Raw genomic sequence first — 19,639 nt, forward strand, 5'->3', positions numbered from 1 at the left:
TTTTAAATTTCAATTCTTACAAAATAGCGAGCGTGAATTTGATGCTTCAGGTAGTCAAGAGTAGAAGGCGTATGTCTGTGCAGCAAGATAGAGGTTCCTTTTGATCTCTTGTCATCTTTTAATGTTTCACTTCTTATTGCTGCTGGAAGAAAAGTAATACCCGTGTGCTGAACTTTTAGGGGTTAATGTTGGTCCTATTAAGTCATTAGAAGAATTGTTATTGGTCATTTTAGCGTGACCAAGATCTCATCCTTGGAGTCTGTCCACACATGGTTACTCAAGAAAATTAATCCAATTAAACTTTCCAGTGGGTTGATTAAAGTGAATTAAATCCCTATGTAGATGCTCCTGTTCAAAAATGAATCAAGCTAAATCAAATCAAGGCTACTTAAATTCTGAAGTGAACTAACTGGACTGAGTTAAGGTCGCTTACATGCTGAATGAAAGTATGTTTACAGGGTTGCAATGTAGCTCAACCAGTCCTTGGTAAATTTGCACCTATGGTTAGCGTGGATTAAATTTCAAGAGTGTCCTGGTACGACGATCTGTTGTTACCTGATAGCAATTGGATTAAAGTAGATTCCCAGAGCAGCTCCAGCATGCAAAGCAGATGAGGCTTGAGCCATGTTCTGCAAAGCCTCAGGCATGTTTCACGCTTTTAGTTTGGTGACATCATTTGTGTTTTATTGTGGGGAAAGTGTTGAAATCGAGCTATGCTTTGGATTAGATCTTTTTGTGCTCAGTGTTAATGCCAACCAAGGAAAGAAATGCATTGCCTTCTATACCTAGGGAAATATTTATTGTTCCTGATACAGAAATCACTGTTGATCCTTCTGGAAGAACATTCCCTTTCTTCATTTCGGGTAAAGGTCAGCTTAGTCATTCATTAACAATGAAGAACATTGTTTTGGTTTCAGTACTTTGTTCCTCACCAGCCCTCCTTTGGGAAGGGAGGTGTTGTGTCCAGGCTCTCCTGGGCTGCAGGTAGCTGGGGCAGCGTCATCCTTCTCTTCTGGTGTGGTCTCAAAAACCCTTCTACAAGTGAGGCCGTTTCTGTGCAGTGATGGCAGTGAAAATCTGATAACCGTAGCTAGGTGCTGCCGGAAGCCTTGCTTCTTGTGTTTACTTTCTTTTTTTATCTTTAAAAGCATTTATATTAGCTGAAGGCCTGATATAGATGGCATTTTGCCTGTGAAAACTGCTTCAGCCAGTCCAGTTTATTTTGTGGGCAGGGGTTTACTGGTGTAAAATACACCCTCAAAACACTCTTTTTCTGGTATAAACTAGACCTTGGTGCTGCAGCCTGGTGTTACAGAGCCATTTTTCCATGGGCAGTAAAGTGGATGTTCTGACCACTGTGGTCAGCAAAGCTCTTGTAAGTTATTTGCTGAAGGTTTTGATGTTAGTTGCAGTCTGTGGGCTGAGTTTCTCTGCCTGTATTTCTGCTCGCCTCTCAAGTGTCTGTGACATTTTCTCTTTTCACAAAGCAGCTTTTGCTGTGTGCTCTTTTGACCCACCCCAGGGGATTGCTCAGCTTTATGTGTGTAGATCTTTTTTACTAGAGGTCTCATTTGTGAGCCTTTTGGGGACAAAAGCATCCTGGAAATATTATTTTAATTAGTTACTTATAAAGCAAATAAAAAAACTGGCTTGAGCTCTGCTTGATCTCTAACTGTTTGTCTCTCATATCTTGTGATCTGATGTATTATTAGCAGCTAAAATTGGGAAGGGCTAAACCCTTTGCTTGGGCACCTGTTTTAAATGAGCTCTTTGGTGCAGCTCCCCATGCCATCTTGAAGTTCCGTGTGTTGTCTCTTGGACCTGGGAGGCATCCCTGCCTGCGTGCAGCCAGGCAGAGCTGCACGGGGGCCGTTCCTGAGGAAGTATTTTGGAGCTGTGCAGACCGTGCCCCTCTCAGGAGAACGTACCTGTGGTTCCATCTGCTGTTGCTGCCTTTGCCAAAGGGCTGAGGTCTGTGGCAGCGGCTTTGCAAAGGAGATGCCTGTCTGCTAAGACTGAGGCTTGGTCCCTCATCCGGTGCAGCCTCTGAGAGCTGCCAGCTGTTAGTGGTGGCAGGTAAAACCCAGGTATGGGCTTCCTTGCCAGGGGCTCCTGATCTTCCTGCCAGTTTGAATCTTCTGTGAGGAGAGAAAACGAAGGGGGGTGGGGAGAGAGGGGCCCTGAACTCTGCGCCAGCAGAGCAGCTCTTTGGGACTGTGGAGAACTGCAGTGTTTTTATTTAGTTTTATTTTTAGTAGGACTATAAAGAAGTTTAAGGGCAGTATGTCTGTGCAAGTCATTGGAATGAACCCCGCCACGCTGCTGTCTCTTGAGCTCCAGCCTTGACAAAGGCTGATTGTGCCACCCGTGCTCCGAGAGACGTGCCAACAATGCTCGCAGTATGGTTTCCGCTCATCAGTAAGCATATGATTTGCCTTTCTGAAGCTCCTGAGCTGTGCATTCAAATGCTGGTAGTTGTAGTCCAGTGCCAGAGAGGCCAATTTCCCAAACGTGGTAGTGGAAGATACACCTCTGACTGCAGCCTCAGGGAAGCAGGAAGGACTTGAATCTTTATTTTCTGTCTTGGCGAGGTGTTCTCTGGGGCAGACAGCCTGGCTGGCTCTCTTTTGCCTTAACATAAATTGAATAAAAGTTTGCTGTAAGCATCAATCTTCCTCTTCCTCCCAACCATGGCACCTTCCCTCTGACCTGTGCAGCTTAACATGACCTTCGCTGACACTCCTGCAATAAAAACCTCCTGGCTGCTGACTGAGGGAAAGAGGGTCAGCTCTGAAGTGCAGTGTCTCAGGCTCCCATGGAACAGACTGATGTTATTGGCTTATATTGGGGCTTTTGTTGCCTGTGTGTGCTCAGCAACATGACAGCGGACAGGAGAAACTTGATGTCTGTCAAAGGTGGAAGCGGGTTCAGGAAGTGTTGATGCCTGGCATGGTGTCTGGTGAGGAGGGATTCTGCTTTGGGATTTTTCAAGGGGCTGGTGTTGAGGGATGAAGTGTCAGCTGTGCTCATGTGAAGGAAGGGTTGGCCTTTAACTGGATTAGTATAATCAGGGCAACAATTTTGAGAGCAGCTGAGGGTCAGCCAGGTCACTGTGAAGCCACCTGCCCCATGCCCTTTGGCTCCAGCTGAGGTATTTCCTTGCAGCATGATGTGCAGTGTCATGGTTTTCTGCTTTGTGACTTCCTCAGAGAAGGGCTCTGAAAAATTCAGGCAAGCTGAATGGCTCGAGGGCAATGAGGAGGTGGAGAGTGATGGGACATAGACGTAGGCTTTTCTTTCTAGGTCACTGGTTCATGTCCAGCTCTTCTGAGTAATAGGAGGTCAGTTTTTCCAGCATGCATGAATTCAGTAGCTGAGGCTATGGTACTCATTTCACTTCTGGTTAAAGCTGGGTGAAAGTTTTGTTATGCATTCAGTTGTTCTGGGTCTGCAGTGCTTGGCAGAGGAGATGGGCAGGATTAGCATATTTCATGCTTTTGGCTCCAAAATGCAACTGAGCAAGCAGGTCTGCCTCCTCCCATCCCTTAAATCCGTAGCACTTGTCCTCTGTGAGCTGCCATGGAGGTTGTACTGAGGCAAAAAGATTGCTCAAAAAGCCGTCTTTGGCAGAGAAGAGCGTCCATACTTGCATTGATGCCTTCTGCAGAGATATTTCCTTAGTTACTGACAAGTTTTTGGACTGGGATAGGAGGGGGCACAGTTTTTGCCCTATGTTGCCCTGACTTTTGGGGAGGGTGGGGGCACGCAGCGGGCCGGGCCTTCCACCATTTGTGATACTAAGACACTGGCCATCCCCTGTTGCTCTCCAAGCAACAATCCCAGCTGAGCTGTGTGTTGCAGAGAGCGTTGTGTTTGCTGTGACCATGGGCCTCTGTTTAATCTTTAATTTCCTGTGGCCATGAGCAGTGTCAGAGCATGCACACGTGCCAGGCGGGAGTTGGAGATGGCTGCCACAAGGAGCAGGAGAGGCCAGTTGTGCTCTCTCTGGGCACAAGGAAAACCCTGCCTGGAGAAGCAATGGGATGTCCCTTGGGGCTACGTGAAACTTCTCTGCTTTGCTGGAATAAGCTTTCTTTTTCTTGCTCAGAGACATCCAGTTCATGTGAATGTGGTGATTTATAGCGCGAAGCAAGATGTTCCGTCCCTGCTTCCTTGTCCCCTTCCCAGAGTGTCCCCAGCTGGCTGGCTTCCCACTCGCTCACTACCACTCCGCTGTGCACTGCTGGTTTGAAGGCTGGAGGACTGAGGAAGTAGGCTGGTCTGGTGGTGAAACTTCCTTAAAACTCAAGAAGCTTAGGTCCAGTTTCTGGCGTGGCACTTGCTGCTGGCTTGTCCTTTTGTCTTTCTCCGAAAAGGTGATAAAGATATTTGCAGTTCTGCTGCTGGTGGCTTGCACTGCAGGGTGCAAAAGGCATTTGCTGGGCATTTCCACTGGGAGAGCAGGGCTGCCTTATCCCCAGAGGCTGCTGTGTCAGGGATGCTCTGTGTTCACCTTGCGGTGCTGGCTTTTCCACGGGACATATGATGGGACCTTGTGGAAGTCCCTTGACACTTCATTTATACTTGTTTTTTAAAAATAGAAAATGGAGCCTTCCCACTGTTTTCTTTCTCAGTACGTGAAAAGATGCCACACAGCTTGTTGAGTGAGTGCTATATGGCCTTGGCACTGTATGGCAGCTGGGAGAGACTTCTAGCAGGGCTGGAAAGAGAGCAGGGGAGTGCAGCTTCACGCTGTATGCATAAGAGATGCAAGGCGGGGCTGTTGTGAACCTTGCATTGAGCAAAGGAGACCAGTTAGGCCTGGGTGCTCATAAAATCTACCTTGTAACCCCAGGCACCTTGTGAATTAAGCTTGCCAGAAGCGTTACTTTCCCTGGGGAGAAAGGTGTGGATGAAAGCTTGCTCAGAAGCCTGGCACAGCCATTCTGCCCCTGCCCAAGGATTTTGTGTCAGGCTCTGGAAGCTCAACTGGTCATTATTTTAATTGCACGCCAACCCGTAGTGCCACCACCACAATGCTCTGTCAGCCAAATAAAAATAGTGAGATCTTTTTGACTCAGGCTGGGGTTGGTAGGGGTTTGGTCTTGACAGCCCTGCCTGCGGTGAGTGCTGTTGAGGACAGAAAGTTGAAGTGGGTTTGCAAGTGAGTCACTCTTCTTCATTTCTCTTTTCAAAAGAGGTGTAAAAAGCTGCGTGCAGTAAAACTTTGAGTTCCTGTGTGCATATGGGTATGGTTCGTCCTTTTCCCGGCCCTTTTGCTGAACCAGGACTCAGTGGCTGGAGGAATCTGCTTAAGAGGAATTGTTAAGTGGGCTCGATATGTGGCGCTCATAAGTGATGACAAAGGGAAAGAGGACATAAATGAGCAAATATTTGAAGGCACTGAGAGACAGATACACCTTAAGGGGGCTGACCTGAGAAGTAATGGGACAAAAGGGAGGAAGGAAATTTATGCAAACAGGAGTGTTTCCTGGCAGCAAGAGGTGTCTTTATTTTTCTTTCTGCAGAAACCTCTCCGAAAGACACAGTGTGTATAGCTTTACCCCTTTATAGCCAGACAGAAGAAGAGGCCGGAGCGTGCCCTGGCAGGGAATGTTCCTCGCAGAGGGACTGTCACCACCAACCTGGCATGTGGGCTGGGGAAACCAGCCTGACTTAGGGCAGCCTTCCCTGGCATGGATGGAAAGCTTCTCCCCCTCTGCCCAGTAGAATGGCTTTGCACTGCAAAAGCACCTGACCTTCTCGTATATGTCTGTTATGGATATGGCAAACATTACTTGTGGGATCCTGGGGGGGAAGAAATTTTTTCTCCCTCTGTTCTGAAGTTAGTTTTATTATTGGGGTGCTGGCTGGTGGGATGGGGAGGATTTATATCCTAAATTCACCAGTGCCTCCTGGAGCCTTTGGCAGTGCTGCTGGGGGCCAGGGTGACGCGGCGGAGGACAGCAGGGAAAGACCTGGGAATTTTCCAAGCCGCCAGGGTGTTGGCTGTTTTTGTGGCACGCAGAGAGCGCTGCTGTTCATAGGGCTGTGCTCTCCTGCAGGCGATTCGGTCGGCGCCAGGTTTCCGAAGGAAGTTGGTGTTGGGAAGAGGCTGGGCTCTCCTGACCTTATTTGCAGTGCTGGAGGGACTCGGTCCTTGGCTAGGGCTGCACAGGCCTGCCTGCATTCCTCACGTCCCTGATGCAAGGTGGAAAAGGCCAGTTTGCCTCCGGCTCCGATTACAGTGCTCAGTCACCTGGTACTCCAGGCGATTGGCATTGCCCAGAGCATCAGCTCTGGCCACGTAACAGGTGAACTTGTTAGGTCATGATTTTAATTGTCTGTCTTTTTTTTTTTTTTTTTAAAGACTCTTATGAGTGTACAATATCACCTAAAGGTGATTTAGCTCCCAAAGCAAAAATTTTACTTCTGACTGACTTGGAGCTCATTTTATACTCTTGGGAGAGGCGGCATTTAAAAGGCTGCCAGCCTCCTGCTTCCTCATGCTTTGCAATGCACGTGAGCTGTGGGCACAGATGCAACAAAGCTGTTTGCTCCAGGTTGATGCTGGGAGCTCTGCCTCCCTGCCCATCTGGCCCTGGAGGCCAGGGACTTATTCTTACCCTCTTATGCCACAGTTTTAAATCTGTAGTTGCTCTGAGGGCAGCATGCCAACGCAAGGCTGTGACAGGAAGGGGGACGTGTATGGTTAGTGCTGCAGCTTTACTGATTTGTGACATTTGTAGATGGAAGTGAAGGTTTGACTGATCTGGGGCCCGCTTTGGTACTTTGTGTTCTCTAGAGCTGACTAATAAACCTGGAGAACTTACACATGGAAAGCGAGGGGGGAGAGAAGAGAGCACCTATGAGGAGCTGGCAGAGCAAAGAAAAGGGGTTTTGAAATGAAGCAGAGCATCCTTGGTTGGTTAGGTAGAGGAACGTTGTTCTCACAGAGCAGACTTGCAGCAGCTGAACAGGTGGCAGACAGGAGTCCTCGCAGCCTAGCAGCCACCTTTCTAGGAAAAAAGGAAGCTGATAGGAATCTGCAAGAATCAGAGCTGACTGCAGGATCAGTTCAGATACCTCCAGCTTTGAATGCAGCAGCTGGCCAGGTTTCCAGCAAGCCTGGGAGACTGCTGTGAGGCCCCATCCTGCTGGAGTTTTGCTTCTTGTGGTGTCTGATCTGGATGAATAAAACCTGGGTTGTTCGCATGTGCGCTGATGCTGCGGTCCATCCTTCCAGCTGCAGCTCTGGTTTAGCTACAAGCCTCAGAGCAAACTCAGGCTTGGCTCTAGTTACCCAAAGGCTGGAAGTGGCATCTCTGAGGTAGTCTGTCTTCTGCTTGTTCTCTCCAGAGGTGCTTGTTCCTCCAAGTGACTGCAGGTCCCTGTGGTGTAAAACCACACTGTGGGGTTTTGAGAGGAACTGGAACCTTTTTTTGGCACTCGGCACCTTCTGCGTGGGCGTCAGGCTTTCAGAAGTCAGCCTTGCGTTAACAGTCACCGAACTGAGTCAGCGCATGAACTTGGACCAGAGGGGCATTGAGAGCTGTTTCTGACTCCTGTGTCCCTTGTATTTTGCTACATTATCTTTTAGGATTAAGCTGGAGGAGAAGCCTGGGAGAGCTGACACTTTGAATTATCTCCGCTCCCAGCTGCCTGCCTGCCTCTCTGGAGCTGCTATGTGAGCTTATTCACCACAGCCTGAAACTGAGGGCTTAGGAATGTTAGTGAAGCATCTGAGATCCAGGGTGCCATGGTTCCTGAAAGGCACCCTGAACCACAAAGTGGACCTGCCAGCTCTCTGCAGAGAAACTACTGAACTGGGCAAAAGGGATTTAGGTTTTCATTTAGCAGAGAACAGAAGTTTTGCCTATCTGGGAAATTCAGCATGTCCTTCCAAGAGTTTTGTATAGTATAAAATTGCCAAAAATGCTGAAATAAAAGCTGAAATAAACAGATCAAAGCAAAATATGAATACAGTGATCACCGTTGAGATGGGTCTGGGGGAAGGGAGCGTATATAGTGCAAATCTCTTGAGATGCAAGCTCCATGCTTGAGCAGTTTTCTGAGTGGGTGGCTGTTTTGAGTTGTGCATGAAAGGAGACTGTTTTTCTTTTCCCCCTCCCTTAGACCAGTTTAAATGAGTGGTGCATCCTGTCTGCAAAAGAAACAAAAAAGCCTCCAGAAAAGGACAGTGTCATGTGATCCATGGGACACTGCTGAAGGCGTGTTTTACAGCTGCAGTAGTGCTCATAGGGACATCTGTGTGAGCCAGGGATTGTGACCTCTCCTGGTGAAGGTAACTGCTGCCTCGCTCTCCACTGACATGTGGTGGTTTGCCCTTGGGCGAAGTGAGGGTAAAGCACAGCTGTTGGAGGCAGTGTTGTTTGTTTTGCTGTGATCCGTAGTTGGGAGGCAGTGGTGAAAGTTGACTGCTAGGAAGGCTTCTCCCTGTCTTTAGTGTTGATTATTCATTTTGCACATGTGGTGTTAGCTGAGTCAACTGAAGCTGTCTCGGATGCTGGAGAGGGTGACCACAGAAGCAACTTTTGTTCTCATTGATGATTAAAATTAACTTCCTCCACACAGAGACTTAACTGGTTATGCCTCAGATACTTTCAGTGAAATGTGTGTTTGGCTGCCTGGGGTCTACTACTTGGCTGTGGTGTCAAACTAGCCAAGCCATCCCTGACCAATATATCTGCCTTGAGGTTTTTATACCTGTCCACCTGGATGTTACTGATGGGTCCACAGTGTGACGGCTGAGCTCACCTGTGACCTTTAGGGTCTAGGCAGTCCTATACAGGCTGATGGACACTGGGGCACTCAAGAAAGAGCTATGGGGATAATAGTGTTCTAAGCCTGGCAGGTAATGGCTCGCAGACATTAACATATTGTGGCTTATATATCTGCTCTCTGCTTTGAAGTGGCAAAATACTGCATGCATTCAGCCCCTCAATGCACAGACATTTCTGGAATAGGAGGCAGCAGCTGTAGCGGCAATGTTGGCTATAGGACTGAGAGAGTTTTGCAAAGTTCTTATGACCTGGAGTACTTCATATCTGGGGACACAGCTGGACCTGGCTGAAAAGGCTGAATTTTCAAAGCATGGGTGCCAGTACTCCTTAAGGTTCAATGCCATTTTCAAGTATGTCTGTCCAAGCTTGAACTGCTTCAACCCAACATTTTCTTCTGGAAGTCAAGACATGGTCTTTAACATTCTTGACCTATGGGTTGTGTTTTAAGCTTGGGGGATGATAAGAGTTGCTCTTACTTAGAAAGATTGCTGATGAAGCGACGTAGGGTGCAATTATCCAATGATGAAAAAGATGGCAGCCTTCTGTAATAAAGGCGGAATGATAAATTTCATGAAATTTTGTGGCTGGGGCATGCTATAGGATGACCTTTTGAGCTCCCTTGTGGTGCTGGGTTTTTTGCGATCTTGGGTATCTCCAGCTTCCTGTTTATACTGTGTAAGCACATCACCTTCTGCTTTGGGGTGTTAGCAGATGCTCTCTCAGCTTGAGGACTGCTCTACAGTATAGTTTGTAGGCAGGTCCACAGAAGTGAGAATGCCAAATGAGTGGCCTCAGAGAAGGCATTTTGTGAATGCTGCTGATTTTCTATTTCAAGGCAGATTAAAAAATAGAGTCATGTTCTGAGCATTTGGTTCCAAAATAGACATAGTCTTCCTTTTTAAAGCATTGTTGGGCAGGTGAGAGAGCTTATTGTTGGAGAACAGTGCAGGCAGAGCACAAACCTCTCATGGCCTTGACCTCAAGGCATTAGCTTAGAGCAGAGAGGATAACCTCCTCACGCCAAGCTGTTCTTAGCTTCCAGGCCAAGACTGCCAATAAAAAATCATGGTTCTCTGGCAATATTTTTTTTACTTTGCATGTTCACGCTTTTAAGAATTAGGCCGAGAACCCTCAGTTTGGTTCTCCATGGGGCCACCCAGTCTCCTTGTGCTGCCTCATAGCTCCCGGCTACGTGAGATGCTCTGGTGCTGTGGCTGAGAAACAGAAATCATTCCCTTCCCTTGGCTCCCTCTGCCTGGGAGCCACCTTCTCCCTGCACGAGTTTTCTGATGTCCTTGGCACTGATGGTGCCTGGTGAACAAGGTCCTAGGAATGCTATCTGTGTAACTGCAGCTGCAGCAGCCAAGATGTGTCCTGGCCAGCCTCTGTCAGCACCCATGTGTGGTAGCATGAGCTCAGGAATCTCCTGGTGTGATGGTTTCGGCTGGGATAGAGTTAATTTTCTTCCTAGTAGCAGGCACAGTGCTGTGTTTTGGATTTAGTAGGAGAAGAATGTGGATAACACGCTGATGTTTTTAGTTGTTGCTAAGTACTGCTTATGCTAGTCAAGGACTTTTCAGCTTCCCATGCTTTGCCAGGTACACAAGAAACTGGGAGGGAGCACAGCCAGAATAGCTGATCCAAACTCACCCAAGGGCTATTCCATACCATATGACATCATGCTCAGCATATAAACTGGGGGGGGTTGGCCAGGGAGCAGCGATTGCTGCTCGGGAGCTGTCTGGGTATTGGTCGGCGGGTGGTGAGCAATTGCATTGTGCATCACTTGCTTTGTATATTATTATTATCATTATTATATTTTTATTATTATCATTACTGTTTTACTTTATTTCAATTATTAAACTGTTCTTATCTCAACCCAGGAGTGTTTCTCACTCTTACTCCTCCGATTCTCTCCCCCATCCCATCGGGGTAGGGGGAGTGAGCGAGCGGCTGCGTGGTGCTTAGTTGCTGGCTGGGGCTAAACCACGACAGAGAGGCAGGACAGAAATGAGAAGCGTTGAGGTCAGGCCGTGTATCCTGCAAAGCAGCTTTGCTGGGGGTGAGAAGGAAGTGTCTCAGTTGCATGTTTCCTCTGGAAGCTGCCCTCTGGGTAGCCTCTTACTTCCAGTTAGGTGGCGGCTTGGTCATGTTGGGTTTGTCTCAAGGAAACGATCTGCAGATGAAGCATTGGAACAGGCTGCTCAGAGAGGTGGTGGAGTCACCATCCCTGGAAGTGTTCAAAAAATGGGTAGATGTGGCACTTTGGGACATAGTTTAGTGGGCATTGTGGTGTTGGGTTGATGGTTGGACTGATGAGCTTAGAGGTTGTTTTCAACTGTAGATTCCTAGTTTTTACTTTCATTAAAAAATAATCCAGCCACCAAGCCAGGAAACATGAAATTGCTACTCTACCCTTAATTGGTTTAGTGGTGGACTTGGTAGTGTTAGGTTCATGGTTGGACTGGATGATCTTAAAAGTCTTTTCCAACCTAAACGGTTCTATGACTCTATGATTTTGGAGCGCTTGCCTGGCTTGGAGTGGCCTAGCCAGTCCCTGTAAGAGACTCCATGAGGTCCCAGCTTGCTTTCTAATCTGCAGGGGTCTTCAGGATTCAGCATCTTCCTGAGACTGCTGGCTTGTAACAGGCTGCACTTGCTGCTTGCCACTTAATTTGTCAGCTCTGTAGGCCCTAAGAAGTTGATTTTTAGCTGATGAAACTTTTTTCCTGTGTCACTTTGGTCTTTCCTCTCCCTCCTGTCCTTCAGTTCAGGATTCAAAAACTGCAGATGCTCTAAACTAAGCGTGACTCACACCTTCTAGTTTATTTTGTGAATTATCCAGCACATGATGCTGACGGGAAAACGTTGGGAGTAGAGGGGGTGGGGAGCAAGAGATGGTTTTTAAGACCCAAAAGGAAATGCTTGGAGCATGCATGTGTGGTCCCTGGGACATTGAACTGGCCGATTTCCCAGAGCACGGCATATGGGCCACGTGAACCAGGGGGGCCTTTGGGCCCTTCAGCGGATGTCAAAACACAGTCTAAGACTTCAGGCAGAATTGGGGTGTGTGTTTTACTGTAAGCCTTGCTTGAGAAGCCAGTGGGGGTTTGACCTCTTGTACAGACAGTGCCGATTCCTGGACATTACCTACCTCTCTGTCACACACCTACGTACGTTCTATGTACGGGGCTCTGAGCAACCTGATCTGGTTAAAGCTGTCCCTGTTCACTGCAGGGGGGTTTGGCTAGGTGACCTCTAAAGGTCCCTTCCAACCCAAAGCATTCTATGATTGCTAGCAATGTCTGAGGCTGCCTTTGCTCCTCTGTTGTGGTTACCTCACCACTCTCTTTGAAGCAGTTTGGTGTTAGAAATGCTGAGCTATGGAGCTGAGGTAATGCAGGAGACAGCTAGTGAGGCAGGTGGCAGAATATAAAAAGGAAAAGGTTATTTCATGAGATTTTGCAAGTTGTTGTACCTAGAGACATTTTTATCTCAGCCATAAAGGCAGGGCTTGCAACCATGCTTGTGAGAGCCTCAGGTGCACTGATGCTTAGAAAGACACATTTTCAGGGCGAACTCGTACCAATGGAGAAGACTGTGCTTGGAGCTTGCAGTGAGGCTCTTCAGAATCCCTCAAGCAAGCGAGGTTCCTCTTTCATGCCACTGCATGGATTTTGCAGCCCACCACTGCTGCAAAGGACAATGTGTCCAGCCATGCTTTTGCCCTCATCCTCCTCTGCTTGCACCTCTGCCGTCTGTGGCAGCAGCTGGGATTCCTGGGCTGGCATTTCTGTCATTGACAGCTGTGCCAGAAGCACATATCCCAGGCCTGCTCCCTGCTGTGCCAAGGCAGATTGGCTTAATCAGACTATGGTAAACCTCTTGTTAATGTTTCACGCTCCACTGGACTTGCCAATTGTAGCTCCTGTGATTGCACCCCTGCTGCTTGTTTGACTGACTGACGGCTCATGGCCAGGGCTGGGAGATAGGAAGTCAAGTTATATTCGCAGCAGTGAACGAAATGTTAATCTTACCTTTCATTTTTTAGGCATACAGTTAGGTAATAACGAAACAGATTTCTTTCCCCTTAAATACAAAGCCTCTGGGAGAGGAGGAATTGTGAGTCTTTCCATTGTCATTGGGGCCATCCTATTTCTCAGGACAAACCCAGTGGTCATAATACGTAGTAATGAGTATGCTGGGGCCACGCTGAGACTGGGCAGGGGATGAGGACAAGTGCTGATGTAGCTTTATTTCAGACCATGCCTGGCTGGTCCACATCTGCAGTTATTTTGTAGCTGCCTCTTTGTTCGATGCATGTCTTTAGGGATGGAGGGTTGGTTTCCTTGGCTTCACTTGCAGCTGTGGTCATGCTTGACTCAGTGCCATGGGTGCTGGGTCTAGTCTGGAGGGAGTGCTCTGCACTTGCCATCACCCCCAGACTTGCTAGGGAGTTGCAGGTGTCCCCATCTCTTGCCACCTGGCTGGCTGACAGTGCTTGGTTGTGTTTGTGATGTTCTCATCTTCCTTTGCACATTGTTCTCGGGCTGATGGGACTTGGGAATAATGTGCTCAGATGAGTTAGAGGCAGACAGCCCAGCCAAGTTTCTGACAGTGACGAAAGGTCGTCTTGTGCTGTCCGCCCTGCCAGCAACTTCAGCAGCACAGAACGAGGGCTGTGTGCTTGAGCTGTCCCTTTGTGGATTTGTAAGAGCGGCTTAACGGAGTGTATATGCAGCCAAGTGGCTTCTTCAGCAGTGCACGAATGAATGCAAACATGTGAGCAAACCCAAGGCTTGCTGCTGCCCTGCCAGCCTCCTCTGCGAGGTATCCTCTGAGTTGGGGGCACCGTGGAGCCCAGACACTTAGGAGCTTCCAGTATGCACATCATGGATAGCCATCCCGTTCCCTTCTCTCTGTGCTGGATCTTGATGCGATAATCACTGTTTTAGGACCTGACCCCTGTATTCATGTCTAGGCCCTGCAACTTGGTGGCTCATCCCAGGGCGTTGTCCCCACTTGCTTTGTCCCTGATTGTTTAACTTTGGAGACCCATGGCGAGCCATGAGCAGATCTCTGGAGGAGCAGCTGGAAGAAGCAGGCCCACTTATATGACACAACAGTATATACACTTGGCCTTCTTATTTAAGGAGTCCATGCTTTCTTTAGGAAGTTTTCAGTGGCCCATCAATCAGAAAAGGTTAAACAATCATTGCTGCGTTGTAGGAATGAAGCTTACTGGAGGACAGGAGACTTTTTTGTGGGCTGGTACAAGACTCTGAAGAGCAGCAGTGTTCTACCACGGCCCTCCCACTTTCTTGCCTGCATGCCAAGCATGTTTCTGTCAATGTGTTTCTTCCCAAACAAACAGAGGAGTGTGTCTGGGTGTGGGTAGAATGGAGTAAAAAAAAAAAAAAAAAAAACAAAAACCCAAACAAAAAAAAACCCCAAAACTGAAGTCCTCCTCTGCATGTTTGCCTCTCTGGAGATGATGGAGCAAAGGTCTGCCAGCACCAGCAGCACCGTGACTGACAAGGCAGAGCTCGAATACTATGGGGATCAGAGCAGTGTATGAGCCTGTGCCGAAGGGAGTTGGGAAGGATGGGGTGCAGTTTCATAAGCATTTCTTACAGCAGCAATCTTTATGCAAAAAATACGCAGCTCTGAAATGTTCATTCTTGCTCCTGCGCTGTCCACCTTGTCTTGCTAGTACAGCTGTTTAGGCAGCTGTGTAGTAGACTTGCGCAGAGACCTATTGCAGCTAAAAATAAAATTTCCCTCCCTGCCCTTTTTTTTTTTCTTAACTGTCAGGAGCAAGTGCTGCTTCTTGAATATGTGGTGGTAAAAGCACAGCCCTAGATTTAGGCAGAGTGTGGCTCTTGAGGTGTCTTTGCTTAGCTCTGAGCTGATAGTAGCGCTCAAACCTCTGAGTTGGATGTGGCCTTCCGGCAGGCCAGATGGTGCTTCTTGTAAGCAGAAGGTGGTTGTTCCACAATCGTGCTATGAAGCTGAAGTAGTATTAGGGACCACAGAAATAAAGTCTCTATGGGCAAGATCCCCTTGCTCTATCCCATAAAAATGTGTGTGCATGACCACCAAGCACCCTGGGTATGTCACCTGTGAATAGCACTGCTGCCTGCAGCTTGGCTGTGGCTCTTCCAGATCTGTGGTTGAAGGCAGTGTTTGTTTATACACAAATGCCCACTGGAAGTGTTTCAGTGCTATTTAGTGTTTTGTATCCTCTTTCCTTTTTTAAAAGAAGTTGCAATAAAGAAACAAACCAAAAAAACCCACCCCTAAAAAACAAACAACGAAACCTTAATTACACCGTCCAGAATGGTACATGCTTAAAGTGAGTCACTATGGGATCCTGTAACTGTAATCTTTGTCCTCATCTCCACCCTGCTGCTTGTCACTCTCCTTCCCTGAAGCACTGCTCTAGCTGTTAGGGCTTTTGTCCTCTGTAAAACACCCTCCAGTGCAGAAAGACTCAACCAGAAAGTCTGTTGAATATGATAAAGGATAAAGCATTATCTGACCTCTTAGCACACGCAACTAGAAACTCTTCCAGATATTTTGTGAAGATACCTGGCCGCAGAGGAACATCTCAATGCTTCTCTAGTGGAGCACGTGCGTCAGTGTGAGAAGGAAGGCTTGTGCGGCTGTGGCTTGGGAAGATGCAGCTGCCTTCTCATTTCCTTGTATTTTCCACCCTTTGTGGTGATGGAAATGTTTTATCTTCTCTGACTGTGAACCATCTCATAAGCGGGTTCCTCATAAATTCCCCTTGTAGTTTTGGTACGTTCTGGGGTTTTGGGGCTTATTTTCACTTTCTCTTCTAGGCTGTCACTGTGCTCTGCTAAAGAGAAGCCTTGGTCTTCACCAGAGGTTTCACCTGTGGAGCATAGTGGTAGTGCTTTGTACCTCCTCCTGCAGCTTCAGAAGCACCTTGTATTTCTCTGCCCTGTGCCATATGTTTCAAATGGGAGACATTCCCCTTTTCGGGTCTTGTGAAGCTGCTTAGCTTGTCACATTGAGGGCAAAACAAGTGACAGTGTAAATTTTTCAGTGCCCCTGCCTTAAACTCCCCTTGAAGTAGATGGGGAACCCCATGTATGGCGGATGTGCAGAGCAGGGCCCCATCCTGCACTTTGGGGGCACAGGTCACAGATTGTCCTTGGTTCACCAAGAAGCTGATGTGTACCTACCACCAAAATACTGAACCAGTTGATCTGTGTGTGTGTGTCCCTGTCCCAATATGTATGTGACTTGTGTTTTCTTGCCCCACTGCCTATCATAACAAGTTAAAAATAGACCCTGGTGTTTTTCTACAGTGTGGGTAGAGTGTTCCTTTGAAAGTTCAAGTGCGAAAGTGATAGGCATTGGCAAAAATCTGCTCTTTTCAGACTGGTGCCAAAGGGAGCTCGTCTCCTTCCCGTTTAGCTTGTCTCCAGGTCATTTTCAGCATCGTTTTAAGAAGCTGTGTTTATCCCTGCCGGTAATGCTGTGGTTGATCCCATGTATGGGTTCTAGGTACAAATCCGGCATCTGCACTTGAAAAAGTCAATGAAGCTTACAGGAAACAACTGCAAAATGATTCCTGAGCTGGTAGAAATGCTTTGCAGCGAGAGCCATGGAGCTCAGTCTGCTGAGCTCCGCAGAGGTGACAGTATGCATGTGTCTTTGTGTGGAGAAAATACTATTCTCAGACTCTTTAACCTGGCAAAGAAAGTCATAGTAAGCACAAATGCTTGACCTTGGTTTTAGTTGAACATACTAAGCGTGGGCATTGGTATAAATCTGGTTGGAATACAGGGGTTTGTATACAAGGTCTGATCCAGTGGTGATGTGGGCAGTTCTGGTCTTAAACTAAAGAAGCGGAGGTGGAGGGGAGAGTGGAGAAGGCTTGTTACACAAACAGGGACAAAAAAGTAAGTACATACAGAAATAGTCACAAGTGCAGAGGGGGGAAGAAACCCACAAGTCCAGACCTTGGCTTGTAGAAAGCAAAATGTGTCAGAAGTCTCTCTGCGTGTGTGCTCCCCTGACCCCTGTAGCTCTTTTGATGCCTCCTCCCCCGCAGGATGCTAATTCTCACTAATTCTCTTGGCTTTGTTTCCATGTCCAGTGTGTCGAGACTTTGCTGTTCTGGAAGATCATACCTTGGCCCATAACTTACAGGAGCAAGAGAGTAAGTAGCAATGATCTTTGGGACAAACTGAAGCAAATTTGTCCTAACAGATATCTGGCTTTGGTTTTGCTAAGAAAAATCCTCCCTGCTTTTATTTCATTTTTTTTTTAATGGATTATGGATTATTGTTACTGTCTTCACTGTCCTGTAACACTACTCTGCGTTCTGCCCCAGCTCACATTGTACCCTAGAGATAGTTGCATTTCATGTTTCAATTTTGTGCTCTCCTTGATTTGAGTTTGTTTATGCCATTTATGACAAAATTGCATGTGGGAGTGCACTTGAGGTTTTGTTGCTGTGCAAGGTTTTTAGAAATGACTAGCAATTTTGGAAACTTCAAGTTTTATAGGCTGACCTGAGGTGCAACCAGAAGAAGTCTGTTTATTTACTTATTTCAGAATCGCTAGTGCCTGCCTTTTGAAAGAAGCTTCCTTTTAAGACATTTTGAGGTAGGGCAGCCGTACGCTGTAGGGTTTAAAAAGGAGGAAAAAAAGTACAACCAGGAACTTCAAAGTGACTGGTGAGATATATATATATTTTTTTTTTTTTAACATGCTTATCTGTTACTTGGGGTATGTTTGCATTGCAGTTTCAGGTGTGGTGGCCTCTCTATTCTGCTTTGCTGGGTGCCAAGACCATTGGTATCTACTAATAGGTGCTAATACTGTTCCAGCTATTCCACCAAGCATGGAGCTTGTGCTGAAGTTGTGCCCTTGCTGCTGGAACCCGAGACTACTGAATTGAAGCTGGCTCTCAGCTGCAGCTCATGTAGCCATCTTTTTCTTGCAGGCAGTATCCATGTATGGTAAAGGACTCACTGTAGTACTCAGTTGCTCTGTTGCTAAATATAAAGGTAGTGAGATTCTGGAACCGATTATGTTGAGAGTGAGAGGAGTTTCCTCTTTAGAGGTTCTTGAGAACAGACTAGGGAAGCATCCATCAGAAGTGGTTTAGGTTCAACTCATCCTCACTGGCCTCTGGTGGTCCCTTCCAGCCCCACCTTATTAATCTAGGGTAATTTCCTAGCCAGAAAATGAAATTTAAAACCTGAAAAGCATTCCTGATAAATCTGGATGCAATTAAGATATGCAGATCTTGGTTTGGTAACAGACACATGTATACAGCCCCCTCAGTGCTGAAACAAGGCAATCTCAAGCTGCTAGCATAATTTCAGTTCAGGACTTCCCCACCTTTAGAGATGTTACATGATGTGTTCCTGCCAAGAGCTGTCTTCCTTTCTGGCCTGGAATCTCCCTCCCACTTGCTTTGTCTTGTTCACACTGTGAAGTTCTGCAGGCTGATTTGGGGCTTCTTGTCTGTGTTTATTTCCAGTTGAGCATCACTTGGCAACAAACGTTCAGCGTAATCGTCTGGTGCAACATGACTTGCAGGTGGCCAAGCAACTGCAAGAAGAGGAGGATCTGAAAGCACGTGCTCAAATCCAGAAACACCGAAAAGACTTGTGAGTTTGGGAGAGAGCTGTTGAAATGCTAGTCCCGTTTGGTCAGAGCACTGAAATTGGCTGCTTTGATTTGAGTTGATGGACAGTATGTGGGGTTCAGGTTGATCAGCCTTTTGCTTCTGTTTCCTTTTTCCTTTGGCTATCTGTTGCCATAAAAGTATTGATACTAGGCTCTGGCACAGAGTAATGAGGACAGGGTGGGAGTAGGTGGCCCTGGGGCCCGCCCGGGCTTGGATTCTGTTGCCTGACCATGGGAAGGAGCCTTCCCGTTCTGCTGCCTGTTGGCAAAGTGGGGTAACTTGGCGGCTTGCATTGACCTTGTCCCTGCCTGAAGTCTGAGAAAGAAGAAACCACACCACAGAAATACACAGTGTTACAGTGAATTCTTCCTCTTGTGGAAATTGCAGATACTGGTGTGTTTGCACAGTGGCTGATGAGTGCTTTTGAGGAGCTTGGTGCAATGCTTTTTGGTGTCCCGCTGCACTGAACAGCTGAAAGCCTGTGCTTGCGCTTGCAGATACTCCAGCATGAAGTGACCTGGGAAGAGGAGCTGCTGCCCCAGGGTGACTTGGTGGAGATAGGTGTTGGAGGACAGGTCTTCTCTTGCAGTCACTGCCCTCTGCAGCAGCTGTGGGAGGATGTTTAATGAGTGATCCAGTTTGTTCTTTAGGTTTGCTCAGGCCCCATACACCAAATTTAACCCTGTGGCCTGTGATTTGGCTTTCTGTGTACCATGGCTCTTAGGCTGTGGAGCTGATGTAGAAATGAAACGTGGTAGGGCAGGGCAAAACAAACTGTACTTTCCAATACAGAGTTGACATTTGTGCTTTTTTTTTTGTTGTTGTTTCCCCCCCCACCGCTTAGGCTCTTGCAATGTGTGAGATGTAACAAATGGGTTGTGTGGGAGGGCTCAGTCAGGTCCTGATGATGAGAGACAGGACCTTGCTTTTGGATGGGGCTCCCTGCAAATGCAGAGTCTGCAAGGCAGGGTGCATCTCCCAGTGACTGTGCTGCCTTCCAGCTTGTGTTGTGCTCTGTGATGCCACCCACCAGGTACAGTTGGTGGTGGATCACAAACCCTGGGTGGCTCATCTGGCAGAGACAGCGATGGAGTAGAAGAGCTCTGTATTGCAGATGTGTGAGATATAGGACTGGCTTCAAAGGAGCTGCTCATAAAAG

At 47.4% G+C, this 19,639-nt stretch overlaps 1 protein-coding gene across 1 annotated transcript in view; it reads left to right on the forward strand.

The window, feature by feature from the left end:
* The first annotated feature begins 9,008 nt into the window (after positions 1 to 9,008).
* The window catches only part of CCDC50 (coiled-coil domain containing 50), a 29,026-nt gene continuing 18,395 nt past the window's right edge, over positions 9,009 to 19,639 (forward strand). The window contains exons 1-5 of the mRNA XM_075716846.1: positions 9,009 to 9,154; positions 15,650 to 15,758; positions 16,341 to 16,476; positions 16,936 to 16,998; positions 18,331 to 18,460. Of these exons, the coding sequence (XP_075572961.1) occupies positions 9,009 to 9,154; positions 15,650 to 15,758; positions 16,341 to 16,476; positions 16,936 to 16,998; positions 18,331 to 18,460 (584 nt within the window). The remainder of the gene's footprint in view (positions 9,155 to 15,649; positions 15,759 to 16,340; positions 16,477 to 16,935; positions 16,999 to 18,330; positions 18,461 to 19,639) is intronic.

Source organism: Pelecanus crispus, chromosome 9 (assembly GCF_030463565.1).
Source record: "Pelecanus crispus isolate bPelCri1 chromosome 9, bPelCri1.pri, whole genome shotgun sequence".
Taxonomy (NCBI): Eukaryota; Metazoa; Chordata; class Aves; order Pelecaniformes; family Pelecanidae; genus Pelecanus; species Pelecanus crispus.